We start from the raw sequence: 22,590 nt of genomic DNA, 5'->3' as shown, positions 1-22,590 counted from the left end.
AATTTAATACTGTCATTATAAATCAAACCTCTGTGTATTTTTTTAAAAAACGCCTTGCTCACTCCTTATCTCACAATTTCCTGTAGGATAAGCAAATCTAACTCTTGTTTTCCTACTCCTCCTCATCCGTTTCCATTTCTCATCACACAACCCATTAAGCTACTTTGTGAAATTTAAATAATATAAATAAGTTACAAACTGATGCACCTGCCTGTGTATGCAGCAGAAAAATTGTTCCAGAAATTGATGACATTTAAGCTGAATGTCATCAATTTCTGGAACAATTATTCTGGAACAATCAATAAAACATGAAATAAATGTATCACCAGACATAGCTTTACAACTCTATTACAGTTTTCATAAATCACCTCGACATCCATTATTATCTTCTGCAGACATTTAAAGGATTTAATCTATGAAATGCAAAAGGAGACGTTTAGAAAAATGCTGATGCTAGTACACCCTTTTTCATAAATGATGTGTGACCATGGACTTTAGTATTCAATCAAATAGGTTTGGAATGAGAAATATTCTTTGACGAGGAACATCTTTGAAAAAAATTACATTTAATTAAGTAAAATCACAAAATCACATATCTGAGTGCAAATGTTGATAACTAACTATAATCAACATAATTTTCAGACAAAGTCTGAAATGTGTGTGTATGCTAATTATGTGTTTGTTAAGAGCCAGTTATGTGTTTGTGGAGAGCCACTGGATCGCGTCACAGATTTCCCCTTTATCCTCCTACTGCAATACGTGGCATTCCGTAAGTCTGTCTCAACACAATTTCACATGCTGCAGACGCCAGATCTCAAACCAAATCAGACAGCCTCACACTTCAGGTAACACTCTTTTCATTGAATAATTGAATTTTTTATGAATAGGAAGATAGTACTGAAATGACAGTTTTCTTGCACAATGCTTAATTGGACTGATATTAACTGTTTTATTTTGGGTTTTTTGCTAGATGTTGCAGATTTTTGCAAGTGATATTGTAAGAGCTTTGAAATTCAAAAAACGTTCCACCCAGAAAGGCTGAAGAATTGTTTCACAGGTAACATTAAAATATGGATTAAAACATTAAAGCTACACTACCAGTCAAATATTTTTCATGTTTTTTAATAACCAGCTTTTTACTAAGTCTTTACTAACCAAGCCTGCATTTTTTTATCCAAAGTAGCAAAAACAGTAAAATTTTGAAATATTTTTACTTTTTAAAATAACTGTTTTCTATTTAAAAATATTTTAAAATGTAATTTATTCCTGTGATTTTAAAGCTGACTTTTTTGCATCATTACTCCAGTCAAATGATCCTTTAGAAATCATTCTAGCATTCTGATTTGCTGCTCAAAAACATGTATTATTATTAATACGTTGAAAACAGCTGAGTGGAATTTTTTTCAGGTTTTTTGGATGAACGGAAAGTTCAGAAAAGCAGCATTTATCTGAAACAGAAATCTTTTGTAACATAATAAATGGCTTTATCATCACTTGTGATCAATTTAAAGCATCCTTGCTAAATAAATTATTAATTTCTATCATTTCTTCTATAATTTCTCTATAATTCTAATATATATATATATATAAAATTTCAGATAAATGCTGATCTTTGGATCTTTCTATTCATCAAAGAATCCTGAAAAAATGTACTCAACTTTCTAAAAAATTGATAATAATAATTATAATAATAATAATAATAAATGTTTCTTGGACAGCATATCAGAATATCAGAATGATTTCTGAAGGATCATGTGACACTGAAGACTATGATAGTCACTATGATAGTAATGATGCAAAAAATTTAGCATTGATCAAAGGAATAAATTAAAATATATATTCAATTAAAAAACTGTTATTTTAAATAGTAAAAACGTTTCAAAAGTTTACTGTTTTTGCTGTACTTTGGATAAAATAAATGCAGTCTTGGTGAGCAGAAGAGACTTCTTTAAAAAACATTAAAAATCTTACTGTTCAAAAACTTTTGACTGGTAGTGTACATTGACAATCCAGTTTTAAAATCTAATATAAATCTTAGAATTAGCAGTAAAAACTTTTTTATGTTTGTGTAGCTCAACTGGAGGCTGAGGGTTCAATTCCCAGAGAATGCACATACTGGCTAAACATTTACTTTGAATGCAGTGGAAGCTGCTTTAGACAAAATGTGTTTGCCAAATGCATAAATATAAAATTACTTGACGTAAATGGAAACGTTAAATTTCTAGTACATCAAATAAGAAAATTTGTGACATTGATCTGTACAGATGGTACGACTGAACCACAAGCTCTCATTCTCAAATCATGCTGGGTAAATGTAATGAATCTTGAAATTGTATATACAAATGTTTATTTAATTTGAAATGAAAATCAATTAAAAAATGTAAATAAAGTAATAAAATAAAATAAAATAAAATAAGGCAGATCACTTTCTTCCCTCCACTGCAAATTTTTATTTCTTCGATTTAAAAAAAAAATGAACAATGCAGGATTTATAGTCGGCAGGCATCAAAGATCCCCATTTAGGTACACACTGCATATTTGGCGTGCTTTTGTTTGCATCAGAGAATGGACTGGCAGGCAATTAGCAAAGCTTATCTCCCATTTTTTCTTTGAAAAACAGTGAAAATGTTCCTTTCCCTTTTTCCCATAGCAAACCCTAAGGCAATTTCTGTTGCTGATAGCAGGGGAACCAAATGAAACTATACAAACAAACTATGATGACGTGGTAAAATCCAAACAGTTTGTCCCTTGAAAATGACAACAATCAGGATTTTAATGGCATCCTGTCTACAGTTTTAATGGCATCCCGTGTGGCCTTTGGTCTCCTCCTGCCAGACTAGGGTCTGATTAAAAAACATCTCTCTCTCTCTCTCTCTAAAAAGGATCCTAGAGGGCAGGGCCTAAAGTTTGAGTGCCCTCTCTCCTCATGTGCACATTTCCTCTACCTCTTATGCTCAGATGATGAGTGCCTCTTACTGAAGACCGACAGACCTGCAAGCAGACCTCTACAGTATCTGGATCCAAGCTCTCTCCTCCATTCCTCTCTCATTCCTTCTGTTCCTGAGGTGCCAGCCAAACCTGAGGGCCGTCGGACCCCGAGAGGGACACGGTAGTCAAAGGTAACCATGGCCAACCCATGCATGGTGATTCTGGAACTGCTCGGGATGCTGATCGGGTCAGGGGGCTGGTTTTGTTCACTGGCAGCCACCATCATGCCTCAATGGTTTTCGCTTTCCACTGAGCTGATGGGCATGGAGAGCTATGAACAAGGGCTTTGGGAGGCTTGTGTGATCCAGGAGGTGGCCGGAACGGAGTGTCGTCCCTATGACACTATTCTAGGCCTCAGTCCGAAGCTCATGCTGGCCCGCATCCTGATATGCGCTTCCGATGCCATATGTCTCCTCGGACTTCTTCTCGCCATCCCTTCCATGAGTCAAATCAATTGCTGTAAGAGTGAGGATGGATGGAGGACCAAGCGAGGTTTGAAGATCACGGCTGGTGTGTTTTTATTCATCGCTGGATTGTTTGTGCTCTTTCCCGTCTCCTACGTCGCTCACGGTATTGTTGAAAAGTACTTTGATGAATCCGTACCTCACGTGGTGCCACGTTCAGAGTTCGGGGATGCGCTGTTCATCGGATGGGCTGCAGGACTTCTTGACATTGTGGCAGCCGCGCTGTTATTTGCCTCTTGCTCTTACTCCGGAGACAGTGAACCACATCTGCTGTATCACCATCAAAGGCAGGAGATCGGAACTATCAATGGTTCGAGAAAACGCACTGAGTACGTTTGAGGTACATTTGTGGTGAAATGCCTATTAATGTTGATGAAGCAGGAAAAAAAACTGTTTTTTTTTTCCTTTGAAAAATGTTTATATTTACAGTAAGTGTATGCATCAGTCAAACTCTTGAAACAGGTAAAGCATTATGATGCATTTATACTTCAATGTCTGAGTAGTGTATTTGATTATTTGTATTATCAGTTGCCAAAGTTGCCAAAATGTTTTCATTTGCTTTAATAGAGATGTAGTAAAAACTCTTGCCATTTTGTGGAATTTTGATCACAAATATTGCCTTAATATGCATATTATATACATAATATACAAATTATATATACTAGTATAGAAAAGCATAAAGGTATGTGTATGTATATGTGTGTGTGTGGGGGGGGGGGGTGCATTTTTACATTCAGTACTCAATGCCATCTGCAAAAGTAATACAAGAGGGGCTTCTCAATAGGAAGGATGTGTCCCAGTAAGGCTGCATATCCCGACTGGCACATCATCAAGCCACAGATGATTATGGAGAGGAAGGCATTATGTTTTCTTTTGTTTTGTTGTAAATGAAGCACGTAAAGCTAAACTATGCATACTGATAGCCACTGAAAGACCACAGATGGTTGTCCTAACATGTACTGCATTATTAGAAAGTCAGATTTTCAATATAAAGTATTCTTCAAATTGTAATTTGAATAGTATTTTTGTGCAGCGACCTATGAGCAGCCCTTTAAGACATATTTCAAATTTTATTGTCAAACTCTCTCTTGCAAACTACCAATCTCATCCTCGCAGGTGCTATGAAACGCATTCACACTCTCTTGCACGGTACGTTTTGATCGTTTGTTTTTCAATTTGAAATGAAATAAGAAACAAGAAAAAGGCAAAATCTAGCCGAATTCTCGTTTTTTTCGTTCTTCTGCACAAATGAAAAAACGAGAATTCGGCTAGATTTTGCCTTTTTTCTTTTTCTTTTTTTTTTTTTTGGTTCACGGGTAGAAAATGGATAAAGGACAAAATTTGTTTTCCACACAAGTGGGCGATCCCAGTGACGTCATCAGCTGTTCCTCTGTTCCATCAACAACATAATAGTCCTTTATTTATTTTTATTCTTTTTTTTTAAACTGCAATCTTTAGAACAACGAACATACAAGGGAGATAACATAAATTACATAAAAAAACAAAGACAATTAAAAACATAATAATAAAATAGGTAAAAAAAAAAAGAAAATCACGTCCATAACAAGTACAAATAGTTACAAGTTATTCAAACTATAGATATAAGGCTTTAAAATAAATTACAGCTTTTGTCACTTTATTTCTTGTTTCTTTTAATACAGGTAGTGACCTGTTTCTATTTTTAAATTAGGTTTTTTTATTATTATTTATATGAATTAACAAAAGTTCTGCCTCCTCCGCTATCGTCATCACTGGCTCACTCGTCTGGTGCGCTGGTTGCTCGTGCTATATGAAGCGGACGATTGTTTGTTGTCCAGCTGAACTACACCGATATTATTTCTATTAAAAAAACGCTAAAAGACGGTGGGGCGGTGGGCTAGTAATTAGAACACAGTGAAACAGACTTTTCACAAGCCTAAGTGTTATTATCTAGCTATTTATCAACATTTTATTTAAAGGTCTAAGCTGTGCACACTTCTAACTTATAACTACTAAAAATTTAGCGGACTTGAACAACTAACAACTCATGAGCAACGTGAATCTGAGAGCGCCATACCATATGCACGCGGGAGTTTGCGAGTGTGCGCGAGAGAGTCTGATAGCACGTGTGAAAACTCTGATAGCGTGTGAGAGACATTATAGCAGTGTACACCGTAAAAAATAAAAAACACAATTTGTTGAGTCAGCTTAAAATAATTTGTTACCCTGCTGCCTTAAAATTTTAAGTTCAGTCAACTAAAATAAGTTCAGTCAACTTGAAATGTTAAGTTGTATTAAGTAACAACTTAGATATTTGTGTTTGCTAAACTTAACAGATGGGTAAGTAACCCAGCTGCCTTAAAATTTTAAGTTGATTCAACTCAAATATCTAAGTTGTCACTTAGTATAATTTAACATTTCAAGTTGAATAAACATTTTTTGAGTTGACTGAACTTAGGCAGCCAGGTTACAAATTATTTTAAGTTGACTCAACAAATTGTTTTTTACAGTATATGAGAGAGAGTTTGATAGTGTGTGTGAATGCTTTGATTGTGTGTGCACGAATATAGTTTGAATAATGTCTTAAAGGGCCTCTCATAGCGGCCGTCTCACACTGAAGCCTCAGAAGGAATGGACGTGGAAGGACGCATCCTCACTAGCACGCAGCTTTCCGGTTGAGAAGCACCCATTGTTTGGAGATCATTGTTTGTAAACAGCTTCTGGGAAATCAGCTGGTACTAATCCAGAATACTGTCTTTTAGTAAAAAAAATTATAATAATAAAAGATGCTTATTATACATATTTTATTATGCACTATTATGGGCCAATTGTAACATTTACGAAAACATGCAGTGAGGTTACAAGTTCTAAAGCAATGACTATTTTGAAATGGGCTCTTATTTGATAGTTTATTAATATAATTTATTTTACTATTGTTAAATAGGCTGGTCAGTTAGTCCAGTTAAAAAACAACAAACAAACAAACAAAAAACTCTCTCTCTCTATATATATATCTATGTATGTATATATGCGGTCAATGGTCTTTCCTAGCTCACATTTTCTTAAAGGAGAAGTCCACTTTCAGAAAAAAAAACTGACAGATAATGTACTCACAGTTTTTTGAAGAAAACATTTCAGTCTTCTATTGTGCCCTGAGTTTGAACTTTCAATACAGCTTCAAATGATCCCAAATGCAGTTTTAAACGATCCCAGCCAAGAAAGAAGGGTTTTATCTAGTGAAACGATCAGTTATTTTCATTTAAAAAAATACAATTTATATACTTTTTAATGTCAAACTCTCATCTTGTCTTGCTCTGCCTGAACTGTTTTTTTTTTCCGGTTCATGACAGTTAGGGTATGTCGAAAAACTCCCATCTCATGTTCTCCCTCAACTTCAAAATCGCCCTGTATTGCTGTTTTACCATTTTTGTTAGGGGTGTTTGATCTTCTTTGCATGTTCACTTTGCAAAGACTGGGTCGGTACTTCTGCAGCAATGTAGGATGATTTTAAAATGATTTTTGAAGTTGAGGGAGAAAATACAAGAAAATATCAGTTTTTCTTACCCTAACTGTCTTGAGCCAGAATTCACAGAGTTCAGGGAGAGCAAGACGAGATGAAAGTTTGAGATTAGAAAGTATTTAAATTGTATTTTTAAAAATGAAAATAACTGATCGTTACGCTAGATAAGACCCTTCTTCCTCGGTTGGGATCGTTTGAAGCTGCATTTAAACTGCATTTTAGAAGTTCAAAATTGGGGCACCATATGGAGAAAAATCCTGAAATGTTTCCCTTTAAAAAACAATTTCTTTACGGCTGAAGAAAGAAAGACATGAACATCTTGGATGACAAGGGGCTGAGTACATTATCTGTAATTTTTTGTTCCTTTAATTAACACAAAAATTGTTGAATTTTAATACAAAAAAAAAAAAATCAATAAAACGTTTCATTGATTTTCCTGAAATACGTTTCAAACAAGAGTACAAAAAGGATAAATAGAAGAAAATCAGGTTTGGTGTTCTAGTGTGTTCAGTCAGGTGAGCTAATGGCAGTATAAATGCCTGCTTGAGTGTAATTGTCTTTGATGGTCTCCCTATCAGAACAGAGACTAAGCTGTGTTTAATGAAGGCTCTAACGAGCAGTGTGTTCTCTGAGGAATGCCAAACATTGCTGCCTCCTCCTCTCCATCATTACTCTGATTTGACCAGGTTAGGAGGAGACAGAGGGTTCCTTTCCACTGGAATACTGCAACAGGTACAGTCCCATCCCAGATAGAGCTTAACCAGATAAACACATCTCTGTTTTTAGATGACCCTGTAAAGGGATAGTTCACCCAAAAATGAAAATTCTGTCATTAATTACTCACCTTCATGTCATTCCAAGAACTTCTTTCATCTTCGTACACAAATTTAAATATTTTGATGAAATCCGAGAGTTTTCAACTACCACGTTGAAGGCCCAGAAAGGTAGTAACTGACTGACACGGAAGAGAAGAAATTGTTGAATAAAGCTGTTGTTTATGTTTTCTTTACGCACAAAAATTATTATTGTAGCTTCATAACATTATGGTTGAACCACTGATGTGACATGGACTATTTTAATGATGTTCTTACTACCTTTCTGGGCCTTGAATGTGTCAGTTGCGTTGCTGCAGAAATATCTTAATTTGTGTTCTGAAGATAAATGAAGGTCTTACGGGTTTGGTACGACCTGAGGGTGAAAATAAAGGACAAAATTATTCATTTTTGAGTGAACTATCCCTTTAAGATTGTAAAAGGTACACGAATCCCAGCACTTAGACAGAAAACTTACACTTTCACGTGTACATTTCTTTAGGCATGATGGAAATATAGTATATAGACAAAATGATCTCAGACTTGATGGCGCCACATAGATTGTGCCCTGAACTTCCTGCGATGGATATTGATAGTGAAAATGAAAATGGGCGGTATGTTTAGACTTGGATGTTTAGCTATTAACGCTCATTTCCAACTTCTGGTTGGGAGGGGATGTACCCTGGGCTCTCGAAAGGGGAAATGGTTTGTCTTCGACTCATTAGGAACAATGTCCTCCCAAACAATCAGGAGTGAAAGAAGCTGATAAACGAACACATGAAACTAAATGGTAAACATGCAGGATAAACACCATTCACAAACACTGGATTTGTTTATATATTTGTAAATTATGGGATTTCATAATTTTCCTTTTAATATCGTTATCTTTAGAGAACAATAAGCAAAATAAATACAAATGTGCTTGCTGGAAATCACTGGAAATGCCATCCATTTCATGTAATGTCTGATTCTTTTAAGGAAAAGTAACCACAACACTGAAATAAATACACGGGAAAATTGGGATACTAAACATTTTTCAAAACACATCAGCAAAAATCCACATTTATCCTCTTTATTTGATCTTTATTTGAAACGATCAGTTATTTTCATTTAAAAAATACAATTTAAATACTATTTAATCTTAAAGGGGTCATCGGATGCTAAGTTCACTTTTTCATGTTGTTTGAACATTAATGTGTGTTGTCAGTGTATGTACAAATCTACCCTATAATGATAACAATATATGCAGTGGTTTTTAATTAATCTATAAAAATAATATCCCCTTTTTCAAATCGAGCCATTCTCAGATGCCTGTCTGTGTGCCGTCACACTGACAGAGGCTCCCAGGATAGTTGATTGAGATGAGCTTTTACCTCAGACCAGCTGTCACAGTCCAGTAACTTTCCTTGTTTCAATGCCGAAGCAGGGATGTAAATTAGACAAGAATATCTCAGATTGAGTGATCGAGGTGTTGTGTTGCTGGATGTAATAATGAACATAGTGGTCGTCACTTACTCCCGCTGAAGATGCAGTAGATTACATTTGTTTGTGAAGGGAATGCGCCTCCTGATCTACATATATCCGTCTATGTTCACGCGAATCATTCATGATCCAGCTTCACTTACAGCAGTCTTGCCTTTTTCTCCCTGAACTCTGTGTATTCTGACTCAAGGCAGTTAGGGTATGTCGAAAAACTCCAGTATTTTCTCCCTCAACTTCAAAAATCATTTCATCACTACAGAAGTACCAGCCCAGTCTTTGCAAAGTGAACATGCAAAGAAACACCTATAACAAAAAAGGTGAAACAGTGATATAGGACGATTTTAAAGTTAAGGGAGAACATGAGATAGGAATTTTTCGATATACCCTAACCGTAACAAATACAGTCCAGGCAGGCAGAGTAAGACAAGACAAGCGTTTGGCATTAAAAAGCATTTAACCCATCCAAGTACACACACACAGTAGTAAGTAGTGAACAAACACACATACACACAAACCCAGAGCAGAGGGCAGCCATATTGCTATCGCTGCGGTGCCCGGGGAGCAACTGGGGGTTCGGTGCCTTGCTCAAGGGACTCACCTCAGTCGTGGTATTGAGGATGGAGAGAGCGCTGACATTCACTCCCCCCACCTTCAATCCCTCCCGGACCTGGGACTCAAACCTGCAACCTTTCGGTTACAAGCCCGGCTCCCTAACCCCGGCTGCCCCCATATAAAGTATATAAATTGCAAATTACGCTAGATAAGACCTTTCTTTCTCGGCTGGGATCATTTACAACCGCATCTGTGATTGTTTGAAGCCGCATTTTGGGAGTTCAAAATCTATATATATATGGAGAAAAATGCTGAAATGTTTTCCTCAAAAAACATAATTTCTTTACGACTGAAGAAAGACATGAACATCTTGGATGACAAGGGGGTGAGTAAATTATTTGTAAATTGTTGTTCTGGAAGTGGACTCCTTTAATGTAAAAATATAAAATAATTCAATTTTTTCTTTTTCTGATAGTGTAAGTAATATTTAACCAAGAAAATGTGTGTATATATATATATATAAACTTAGAGAACAAGCATATATCCTTCGTGCAAGCATATATGTGTATGAAGTGTCTGAACACTCCCTGAAGTTGACAACAAAAAAAAAAAAATTGGTGCAGCAGGTTTACTATACAGACTTGTAATGAATGTCCTGAAGTAAAATTATACCATCAAGTCCTTAATTATTGGTGTTACTCATTGAAGTTGATACCCTTTACTTAGTTGCTTTGCTATGCAAAAGGGCAGAACAGAACAGCAGAGGGTAAGATGACCTCTGTGTAGATGAGATACAAACTGCAGCTCAAGGCCAGTTGAGATACTTAAAAGAAATAACAAGATGGTTTAGAAATGCCAGTGGTTTCTCACAGGTGAAAATCTGACGCCAAAAAAACACTGTGCACCGGCAGTGCTGATCACGCAACACACCCAGCAGTGTGATCACATGCACACCCAGCAAACGATCACACAACACACCCTGCGGTACACACCCACAACACACCAAAACTACGTAACAGTTTAACACAGTTTAGAAATTGTACCAATTATTTGAAAAGAATTACCTACAAAATGAAAATGAATGAACACGAGTGTATAATTATTGTAATTATTTTATTATTTAAAATAAAACTATTTTTCATAGCTCATTTAAAAATATTTAATTCATAGTATAATTTAATACATAAATCATTTTGTGCATCAAAGCACAGGAATGGTGGAAATGCCTCAATTTGCCATTTATGATCATTAGGACTAAAATATGTTTTATAAATTGGTAAAGACGGCTTACGACGGACACAACTGATGTCCACAAGCTAAATGACTATATTCATAATCAGTTGATAATCTAATAAGCAGTTGTACCTCAATCCAAGACACTAAAAAAACAAAGGAATAAAATACTACCTTTGGTCCTCATATATTTTCCATGGAAAAAGTGAGCAAATGATTAACCTTTCTGTCAGAAAAAATAATTAATTAAACTATTTTTATTCTACAACAAAGAAAGCACTGATAAACTGTTTTATCTTTCGTGATTATGCTGAACTCTGATATTCTAATAGTGCTCACTCCCCTTCACCTTTGTTTTTGCTTTCTTATCACAGTATGTATGATAATATGAGACGTGTTGATGTCGCACATCACATACGCTGCACGAACAGAATGAGGTTTGCAATAAAGAAACTATTGTTTCTGTATCACTCTTCCATCCTTTTGAGGCACAGGCCGTTTGTGTTGTCTGTCCGTGTACTAACAGACTGTTGTAAAGGAGGTTTCATACTGAGATCCATAAAAGCTTGTTTAATTCCACCAACATCACGCCCCACTCTCGGTCACATGCGAGGAGAAATGTGTTTGTGCTATAGCTGCCCTTCTCTAAGACAATGCGTTTGTCTCAGTATGGGGTCTTGGCTCTTCTCTGTCAGGATGTTTCTTTCACTTCTATCTCAGAACAATACATGTCAAATCGCCAATGGCCATGGGAGTCCATCCTGGCAGACAAATTCTCCAGCCACAATTCTTACGAACCTTTCACACTTCTTCTTGTATATACGTTTTGGCTGATTTAGATGAATAAATCATCCTGAAGGGACCTCGTTGGATTAGTGAACCAACACAGAAAACAAAAGCACCTTTAACTGGCAAGAAATGATTTCCCTTTGTCGAGTTTATCGGAGGGATTAGGTGGTTTTATAACAGAAGAAAATCACGTAATATTCAGTGGGATTTGTCAAAATTAATGTTCAATTTTAACAAGATTAAATGTTGGCAAGTAACAAACTCAAAGCCCATGGGGGGGTGTTGAAAAACACAGTAATAAGGGCAAGTATCAAGCTGTGAAATAACAGTAAAGTTCATTCCACTCATGGCAGGGGTTATTTCCTCTGAAATCACCTTGTCCCCGCTCAAAGATCCACTCTTACTCAGCTAAATCATATCAAGTTAGGCACATCAAGTGCAATTTCGCCTTAACAGCTTTTAGCAGATAAATAATAGTATAGACAAGAATAGGTAAGTCATGTCTTACAGACCACGGAAAAATGCTTAATTGCGATTAATCACATATAAAATAAAAGTTTTTGTTTACATAATATATGTGACCCTGGACCACAAAACCAGTCTTAAGTCGCTGGGGTATATTTGTAGCAATAGCCAAAAATACGTTGTGTGGGTCAAAATTATTGATTTTTATTTTATGCCTAAAATCATTAGGAAATTAGGTGAAGATCATGTTCCATGAAGATATTTTGTAAATTTCCTACCTTAAATATATAAAAACATAATTTTTGATTAGTAATATGCATTGTTAAGAACTTCATATGGACAATTTAAAGGCGATTTTCTCAATATTTAGTTTTTTTTTGCACCCTCAGATTCCATATATGCAAATAGTTGTATCTCGGTCAAATATTATCCTATCCCAACAAACGATACATCAGTGGAAAGCTTATCTATTCAGCTTTCAGATGATTATTAATCTCAATTTTGAAAAATTGACCCTTATGACTGGTTTTGTGGTCCAGGGTCACATATATGTATATGCGTAGTGTGTTTATTGTGTTTATTATGCACATATATACACACACATGCATATATAAAAACAAAATTGTTTATATATTACAAATATTTATATATAATATATATACATGTAAATACATGTAAATATTTTCAAAATATATACAGTATGTGTGTGTATTCATGTATTATGTACATAATAAACACAGTATACACACATATATTATGTAAACAAAAACTTTAATTTTAGATGGTAATAATCGTGATTAATCATTTGACAGCACTAATAAATATTAAATTCAAAATTTTTCATTATTGTTTACTGCTGTTTTTATCATATTTTCCACGACAGTGACATATTGCAAGTGTCAGTAAATACTTCTACATTGTTATACTTAAAAATTACAATATTTATTATTATTTATTAAAGGATCCTAAAAATAAATAAATACATAAATGTAAAAAAATACATATATATATATCATTTAAAAATGTTTACAGTTTATCGCATATTCTTCGCAAGTGACAATAAAGACTTCTACATTATTGCACAAAAATTATATTTCAAATAAATGTAGTTTTATTTATTATTATCTATATAATTTAAAAACCTTTTTTATTACAGTTTATCCCTGTTTCATCATATTTTTATTAATTTTGGATGCGATTAATCACGATTAATCATTTGCAGCACTAATATTAAATTTTATTTGTTTTTATTACCGTTTACTGCTGTTTTTATATTTTCTGTAAGTGACAGTGACATATCGCAAGTGACAGTAAAGACTTTGTTACTTAAAATTACATTTCAAATAAATGTTTTTTTATTTAGTAAAGGATCCTAAAACTAAATAAATATATATATCATTTGAAAACTTTTTTTATTAGTTTATCGCATATTTTTCGCAAGTGACAGTAAAGACTTCTACACTATTACACAAAAATTAGATTTCAAATAAATGCTGTTTTATTTATTTATTAAAGGATCCTAAGGAATGTATACATATGTATATATATATTAGAAAACTGTTTTAATTTGTTTTTAACTGTTTTTATCATATTTTTTGCAAGTGACAGTAAAAACTTCTACCTTGTTACACACACAAAAAAATACAATAAATTTTGTTCTGTTTATTAAAGGATCTTTAAAAAGTAATAAGTTTCCACAAAAATATTAACTCTTTTAAAAATCATGTGAGTTTTTATCACTTAAAAGCGAGACTTCTTTCAAAAGCATTTAAAAACCGTACTGACCCCAAGCTTTAAAATGGTGGTAAATGGTATATATATATATATACACACATACATTACAGACATTTAGTTGAGCATACTCTTATAGCATTGCATGTCCTGCACATAATGTAACAATAATTAGACAACTTTAAAAGTCCAGTGTTATATAATCTCTTATAGACAATTTCATACCAATAAAATGGCTTCAAAGTGCTTGCATTTATTTCTGTTTATCTCTCAGTCACTTTAATGATCATATAATTACATTACATTCACTTAAATAACCGTATTTAAATTAATTTAGATTTATGGTCTTCAGATATATAAGAGCCTTCAATGTCCTTCCATAGAGTGATAGAAGAGCTTTATTATTAAAGCTTCTCTGATTCATAGGCTGGGTTGATCACCCCCTCATCCATACTCTCTTTAATTACACCAAGAAAGCCTTCATCCCTTGGATTTTTGTCAGAATGTTCATTCTTAGGCATCCTGGTTATGGGATACCTGTAGCACATTACGAGTAGTCCACTCACAATGAGCAGGCAACCTGAACCGATCCCAATCCCAATCCCTGGACCAACTTCCTGTTTTACTGGAGCAGAAGGCAAGTAGAAGTCAGGCGGGAAGTCTATAGTGAGATTCGCCAGCACAGAATACATATTCCAAAACACAGGGACCAGCGAACACACTGCAGTCAGCCAGTACAAGGAACCCGCGATCACAAAGGTCAATCTGAGATGGCCCTTGTCAACTCCAAAAGTGGCATTTCTCACCGCATGTCCTGCCAACAAGTTTGCGACCAACCCCACGCCAATAGTAACCATGCAAAGTACCTGGGCGGCTGCTATTTCTGGTGGAGTGAATGAATCGGTAAAGCTGATGCTTTTGCAGATCTCAGTCGAGTCCAAAACGTGGCTGTTGAAACACACCCGCCACACACCAACCCAGGCCAATCCTCCGGTGACGACCGTCTGATTGTCTACATACCATATCCTCCAGTCATTCACCCCAGAAATGGAGGCTGCAATTGTCCATCCTACAAACCCAAGTACCAGACCAGCAAACTGCAGTTGAACTGACTGGGTCAGGTAAGCCATTGGTAAAACCGCTGAGACCCGACACCAGCTGGGGGTGAATATTTCCTCCTCAGGTCTCCACAGTGTCCTTCAGGAGCATGGCTACATCTCTGTCATACCACTTCTGTCAGGTTAAAGAAAATAAAAAAAACTATTTTAACCTTAAAAGTAAGCAAGAATGGGGAAAGCACATTGTCCATTGCATAAAAAACCCAATTCTATACACCAGGGGGGTTTCTGAGGATCCGCTTCTGAACGACCCCATTCCTTAAAGGAGAAGTTCACTTCCAGAACAAAAATTTACAGACACTTTACTCACCCCCTTGTCATCCAAGATGTTGATGTCTTTCTTTCCCCAGACGTAAAGAAGTTGTGTTTTTTGAGGAAAACAATTCACGATTTCTCGCCATATAGTGAGTTTGAACTTCCAAAATGCAGTTTAAATGCAGCTTCAAGGGGCTCTAAACGATCCCAGGCGAGGAAGAAGGGTCTTGCCTAGCGAAACGATCGGTTACTTTATAAACAAAATTACAATTTATACACTTTTTAATCATAAATGCTTGTCTCGTCCAGGACTGCAATGTGCATGCATAGGTCGAAAAACTCCCATCTCATTTTCTCCTCCAACTTCAAAATCATCTTACACCACTGCAGAAGTGTTTACAAAGTCAACATGCAAAGAAGGTCAAGTGCCCTTTACAAAACAGCAATGTAGGACGATTTCGAAGTTGGAGGACAAAAAGAGATGGGAGTTTTTTGACATACTCTAACTGTATTGAACTGGAGTGCACAGAGTACATGCACATCGTAGAGCTAAGTATATAAATTGCCAAGTTTTTTAGAAAATCGTTTCACTAGATAAGACCATTTTTTCTCAGCTGGGATCTTTTAGAGCCCTTTGAAGCTGCATTTAAACTGCATTTTGGAAATTCAAACTCGCGGGCACCATAGAAGTCCACTATATGGAGATCGTTCCTGAAATGTTTTCCTCAAAAAAAAAAAACATAATTTCTTTATCTAAGAAAGAAAGACATGAATATCTTGGATGACAAGGGGGTGAGTAAATTAGCTGTAAATTTTTGTTCTGGAATGGAACTTCTTTAAATAAAAATGCAACTAGTACTATTGAAAAGTTTGAGGTCAATAAGACTTTTTTTAAAGAAGTTATTTATCTACTCAGTGATAAATTTGATTAAAAAAAGTGACAGTACACGGTTTACACATTTACATGGTTACAAAAAAATATAAATTTCAAGTAAATGCTGGTCTTTTGGACTGTCTATTTATTAAAGAATCCTGAAAAAAAGTATAAATAAATAAAATAATAAATAAATAAATAAATTAATATATATATAAAAAAGCACCAAATTAGCATGATTTCTGAAGAATTATGAGACAGTGATAACAGGAGTAATGACTGCTGAAAATGGCTTTCAGCTTTATCACTGTATATTCTTAATGCAATCTTGGCGAGCATAAAATAATTCTTTAAAAAGTGTTTAAAAATCTTACCAACTCCAAACTTTTAAGTGCAAATTTTCATGTAAAGATGCATTTAATATTATTATTAAAATAATAAAACATATAATACTGTAAATGTAAACAAATTACTTTTTATATTGGCATTGTACTAAATAAATAAATAAATAAAGTAATTAAATGCCATAAATAGTACTATTTTATCTAGAAAATATGTAATTATTTTATTAAAAAAAAATAATAAAGCATGTTATATTAAAAGGATAGTTCACCCAAAAATGAAAATTCTGTCATTAATTACTCACCCTCATGTTGTTCAAAATCCACAAGACCGTTAATTAACACAAATTAAGATATTTTTAAAAACCAAGAGCTTTTTGACCCTGCATAGACATCAATGCAACTGACACGTTCAAGGCCCAGAAAGGTAGTAAGGACATCATTAAAATAGTCCATGTGACATCAGTGGTTCTACAGTAATGTTATGAAGCTACGAGAACAGTTTTTGTACAAAAATAATGACTTTATTCAACAATTCTTCCCTTATGCCTCACCAGGTCTTACGGTTTTGCATTGACATGAGGGTGAGTATGACAAAATTGTCATTTTTGAGTGAACTATCCATTTAAAAACACTAGAATTATTTTTCTAGAGCTGTCAATAGAAAATTGAAAATAAATCTCATGATTTCTGACCAGTCATTATAAAGAAGAAAGATACAGTAGTGATTTCAAATAAATGTTAAGCTTTTAAATGACATTTTCCATGGACCACCAACACCCCCTTTTAACAGGCTTTTGTGCCTTTAACAATATGACAATAAAGAAAAGACAGGAAAATACAGGAAGAAAGCACGGGGAATGGGACTGGGACATGACGCAGATCGGAATGAACCCTGCATCCCACTGTGCCACAGCTCTGACAGTAACAGCCTTCTTGACAATTCACAAAACATGTAAATGTTGGGAATATACAAAGTGCTTCCTTTGGACACAAAAGGTCAATGTCAAGTAACCATTTCAGAAAATGCTTTTCACATGTAGAGTTGAAAAACTGTGGAGAGAGAGAGCACTAATATTTCCTGCCTGACTCCCTGCACACCTGGGGTTGCGGAATGTTCCAGTATAAGCTGAAAGGTCATTTACAATAATCAGTTTCTTCACGCACAGGAATCAGAGATGGCAACAAATTAATGGAGCTTTGGAGAATTGATTTCCTTAACACTTTGCCAACCCCCAACCCCCCAATTTTAAACAGCCTAACTCCTCCATGTTACTGCCTAATGTATTAAATCGCCAAAACACATACACTACCAGTCAAAAGTTTTTGAACAGTAAGATCTTTAATGTTTTTTAAAAAAGTTTCTTCTGCTCACCAAGCCTGCATTTATTTGATCCAAAGTACAGCAAAAACAATATTTTGAAAGATTTTTACTATTTAAAATAACTGTTTTCTATTTGAATATATATTAAAATATAATTTATTTCTGTGATTTTAAAGCTACATTTTTAGCATCACTACTCCAGTCACACAATCCTTCAGAAATAATTCTTCATGCTGCTCAAGAAACATCTATTATTATTATGTCGAAAACAGCCGAGTATAACTTTTTCAAGTTTCTTTGATTAATAGAAAGTTCAGAAGAACAGTATTTATCTGAAATAGAAATCTTTATCATCACTTTTGATCAATTTAAAGCAACCTTGCTAAATAAAAGTATTATTAATTTCTATAATCTCACAATATTACTGTTTTGTTGTATTTTGGATCAAATTTTACATCAAATGCAGGCTTGGTGAGCAGAAGAGAATACTTTAAAAAACATTAAAAATATTACTGTTCAACTTTTGACTGGTATTGTATTTACTATTGTAGGTGTACTGTGCCCATTCAGCTGGTCTATTTATATCTTTTTTACTATTTCCAGCAGTTTCTTCAGCTCTTGTAACTTTATAGTCAACGTTTGTTTAAAATCGGTTGAGAATGTAGACTATAGCCTATATACATCCTTCGTAGTGTCAAAATGTACACAAATAAACCACAACAAACTCTTTACCTTGTCTGTGGAAACAAACGCTTACCTGTGAAATGTTTTGAGCTCTGAAGCATCTTCTAAAAAGGAAACCACTTCATATATAATACAGAATTCCTCACCTCTGCTGCTTATACATAACTACCAGAAATGACAGCTTTGTGAACTGACAAGTACAAGTCAAACACAACTGTGGTTAATGATTAATGTAGCATAACCAACAAATGGATAACAGAGGGCAGGGAGGATCAATGCAAAACAATAAAATATTACTCGGTGCTGGATCACTGAATTGCATTGGCCTGCTGTTATCATAAGCTAGGATAGTATATTGCTTCGGCCTATCCAGATGGTCAGTTGAACATGACGTAGCGTAGTTGTTTTGTGGAACATTCGTTCCTGTACAGTGCGTGTATTCACATGACAATGTAACGTGTTATGTGCGTAGTTTTATCTGTAAACACAAGCAGGTCACATTGAGGTGAAAGGTAGGGGTAATTATATTTTAATATCATATTTTAAATTATCTATAAAAATCTGACAACAATGGCAACTTTTTGTTACATTTCTTTAGTTGCAATCATGCTTAAGACCTGTATTTTTTCACGCTACTAGAGCTAATGCACATGTGTATTTTACAGTAACCTATCAAAAAGAGTATTTTATTACATTGTTTTTAGATTAAAAAAAAAAACGTGTTTGTGCATTTGATTTGAAATGTATTCAATATTGCAGATATATAAACACATATATCCTAGTATTATATAAGTTGTGCCATTAATTTGCTCTACCCTTTATTTTACACGTCAAAGTCGCTTTCTTGATTGGGCAAGGCAATAAGACTATATCTGCAGTTAATTATTAGCTGATCAGAGCTATTTAGATAAAAGCAATGTTTGCTTAGAAAACCTTATAATTAAAAGATCGAATCAGGTAACAAAAGTTTAAACTGTTTTTCTGATACACAAAATGTTGTGGGAACATACCACTATGGTAACACTAACACCTGATCTGGATTATGGAAATGTCCGATTAAAATAATTCAAATTTAGCACTTCTACTTCTAACTAATAACTGGATACTTAAAATGATGTACACTTATGAGAGGAGAAGTAATATTAAGAGGTATTTTACCTCAGATTATCAGACACTTTTGTTTGTAGAATAAATGAATCAAATAAACATGCTATTTCTATAACAGTATCAGAAACGAAAATGTCACACTGCATCCATTCCATAAAATGTCAGTATCTTTCATGAAAAAGCTTTGTAACACTGAAATATAATACATATGAGGGATACAGTTAATACATTCAGGAAGCTGCTTTTCACCATCTACAGTTGAAGTCAAAAGTTTACATACACCTCGCAGAATCTGTAAAATGTTAATTACTTTACCAAAATAAGAGGGATGCTACAAAATGCATGTTATTTTTTATTTAGTACTGACCTGAATAAGATATTTCACATAAAAGACATTTACATATAGTCCACAAGGGAAAATAATAGTTGAATTTATAAAAATGACCCCGTTCAAAAGTTTACATATGCTTGATTTTTAATACCTGAATGATCCACAGCTGTGCTTTTTTGTTTAGTGATAGTTGTTCACAAGTACCCTATTTGTCCTGAACAGTTAAACTGCCTGCTGTTCTGCAGAAAAATCCTTCAGGTCCCACAGATTCTTTTGTTTTTCAGCATTTTTGTGTATTTGAACCCTTTCCAACAATGACTGTATGATTTTGAGATCCATCTTTTCACACTGAGAACAACTGAGGGACTCATATGCAGCTATTACAAAAGCTTCAAATGCTCACTGATGCTCCAGAAGGAAAAACGATGCATTATGCACTGGGGGTGAAAACTTTTGAACGATGATGTTCACATTTTTAGTTTTGTCTAAATATCATAACATTTTTTTCATTTAGTACTGCCCTTCAGAAACTAAAGAAGATACTTACATATTCCCCAGAAGATAAAATAAGGTAAATTTACCCTGATCTTCTGCTCTCAATGCATCAACCATTACTTGCTCTTATCTTATTCAGGTCAGTACTAAATAAAAAATAACATGCATTTTGTATGATCCCTCTTATTATTAATTAACATTTTTCAGATTCTTCCAGGTATTTGTAATCTGCAAAAAGGAGATTTTAGACTAGAATATGATGCTGAGTATATTCATTTTGAGGCTATTCTGACCACATAAAACATGAAACCCAAAATACCTTACAGAGGAAAATGATAAATGACACATACACATGATGGAGTAAAAGGCAGCTGGTATTTTATAGACAAGCACTGAATCCTTAGTGAAATAATATTATATAGTTTAGGCAAGTCTCTTAGATTCTTTAAACAGTAGAATACTTACAGTCAAACCTAATTCTGATGTTACAATGCATTGTATGGTGATATACATCTATAAAAAGCGTGCAGACTAAAGTGGTAGTTTGCTTGGCTAAAATAAAGTGAAAGAATACAATTAGCCTATTCTAGTTATATACAAAGATTCAAAAGGCTAAAATAAATTACTAAAAATATCACTGAATTATTTTTAACATGACCAGGACAGTGACCCATGTCATTTGAAATAATGCACCAACGAAAAGTCATTTTCGGAAGTTAATTACAACCCCCTGGTGTAAATAGAAACACAGCTTACATATGCAAAGCTTTATGCCACCGGGATTTTTGAGTGTATGTTTGAATCACAAGAGTTTGCGGTGTGTTTCATCGCCCTCTAGTGGTTAAAAAGATACAGCACAGTGAGTGACCATGGCATGAACATACCTAGTGTCAACTTTGACAGCACATACGTGCAGAAAGGGCATGAACTATTTAAACAGATGTGGGGAAAAAAAAAAAATAAAAGCATCTTTAAAAATTATTAATATTTCACCATATAATTCTATGGGTCGTGTAACATTGAAAGTACAAGATCAGCTGACAGGTGATTTGGTCAAATCATGATCTAAAAGTGCCCAGCACTTTTAGGTTCTTCATGAGTCTTGCCAAAATGCCGTCTGCTGAGACAGACAAGAAGCACTCAATATATGAGCAGAATGCAATTCCATTGGCAGTAAATGGACCACATTAAGTACTGCTTTGGAACCCTGTTATTTAGGGTGACGTCAAGCGAGTTGCTCTGGATCACTGCATGAACTGTTTTTTTAAGTCCTCAGTTGGTTGTCCTCAGGTCCATTGGGAGACTGTCCATCAGACACTTCAGCTGCTCCTCCCCTAGTTTGATCTTGTCCTCGAGCTTGCGCTGCTCAATAATAAGGGCGGATTTCATCTTCACAAAGTGCTCATAGTCAGCCATATTCTCCTCCGACAGGTAGCTGGCCAGGATGTCGTAGACCACTCGTTCTCTCCTGTCGAGGTTCTCCTTCAGCTCCTTGGCATCCTCATGTTGACGGATCAGCAGTTTGCGCTTCTCAGTCAGTGTACGCTGCAGAAAGATAACATTTTCAACAAGAATGAACATTTTCAACAAGAATAATTCAAAGCACCTTACTGTAAAAAAAGTAAAAATAAAATTATTACATTTTTGAAGAATCATGTGACACTAAAGACTGGAGTAATGGCTGCTAAAAATTGCATTTTAAAATATATTAAAATAGAAAACAGTTATTTTAAATTGTAATACTATTACTGTATTTTTAATCAAATAAATGCAGCCTTTGTGAGCATAAGAAACTTTCAAAAACATTACAAAAACTTCACAAACCTACATATAAACAAAACAATAAAGTTACTTTAAATCATTATTAATTGTGATTATTAACCATTTTTATTTATAATTTACTCTATATATTCACACACACACTACTAGTCAAAAGGGTTAATGTTTTTTTAAAGAATTCCCTTTTGCTCACCAAGCCTGCATTTATTTGATCCAAAATACAGCAAAATCAGTAATATTGTGAAATATTTTTACTATTTAAAATAA

At 34.5% G+C, this 22,590-nt stretch overlaps 3 protein-coding genes across 13 annotated transcripts in view; 1 reads left to right on the top strand and 2 right to left on the bottom strand.

The window, feature by feature from the left end:
• The first annotated feature begins 752 nt into the window (after positions 1-752).
• cldn33b (claudin 33b) lies at positions 753-6,233 on the top strand. 4 transcript variants are annotated; one of them, XM_051113520.1, is made up of 3 exons: positions 779-845; positions 971-1,057; positions 2,959-6,233. In XM_051113520.1, exon 3 carries the CDS (start codon positions 3,126-3,128, stop codon positions 3,789-3,791), a length of 666 nt encoding a protein of 221 aa, XP_050969477.1. In that variant the 5' UTR covers positions 779-845; positions 971-1,057; positions 2,959-3,125; the 3' UTR covers positions 3,792-6,233. The 4 variants fall into 4 exon arrangements, with proteins under 4 accessions (XP_050969478.1, XP_050969477.1, XP_050969475.1 ...); XM_051113518.1 differs by having other exon boundaries at positions 2,883-6,233; XM_051113521.1 differs by lacking the exon at positions 971-1,057 and having other exon boundaries at positions 753-845.
• A 7,223-nt stretch (positions 6,234-13,456) lies between these two features.
• cldn34a (claudin 34a) lies at positions 13,457-18,816 on the bottom strand. Its single transcript, XM_051111676.1, has 2 exons — positions 18,685-18,816; positions 13,457-15,248 (listed from the first exon to the last, which is right to left on the bottom strand). Exon 2 carries the CDS (start codon positions 15,143-15,145, stop codon positions 14,420-14,422), a length of 726 nt encoding a protein of 241 aa, XP_050967633.1. The 5' UTR covers positions 15,146-15,248; positions 18,685-18,816; the 3' UTR covers positions 13,457-14,419.
• Positions 18,817-20,900: 2,084 nt separating this feature from the next.
• The window catches only part of shroom2a (shroom family member 2a), a 63,317-nt gene continuing 61,627 nt past the window's right edge, over positions 20,901-22,590 (bottom strand). For all 8 annotated transcript variants that reach the window (XM_051112020.1, XM_051112021.1, XM_051112022.1 and 5 more), the window contains one exon: positions 20,901-22,089. In XM_051112020.1, the coding sequence (XP_050967977.1) occupies positions 21,817-22,089 (273 nt within the window). In that variant the 3' untranslated portion in view covers positions 20,901-21,816. The remainder of the gene's footprint in view (positions 22,090-22,590) is intronic.

This window comes from Labeo rohita, chromosome 6, assembly GCF_022985175.1.
Source record: "Labeo rohita strain BAU-BD-2019 chromosome 6, IGBB_LRoh.1.0, whole genome shotgun sequence".
NCBI classification, from domain to species: Eukaryota; Metazoa; Chordata; class Actinopteri; order Cypriniformes; family Cyprinidae; genus Labeo; species Labeo rohita.
Note: the sequence above shows the minus strand (reverse complement) of the source record. Positions and strands in the feature narration are given on the sequence as shown.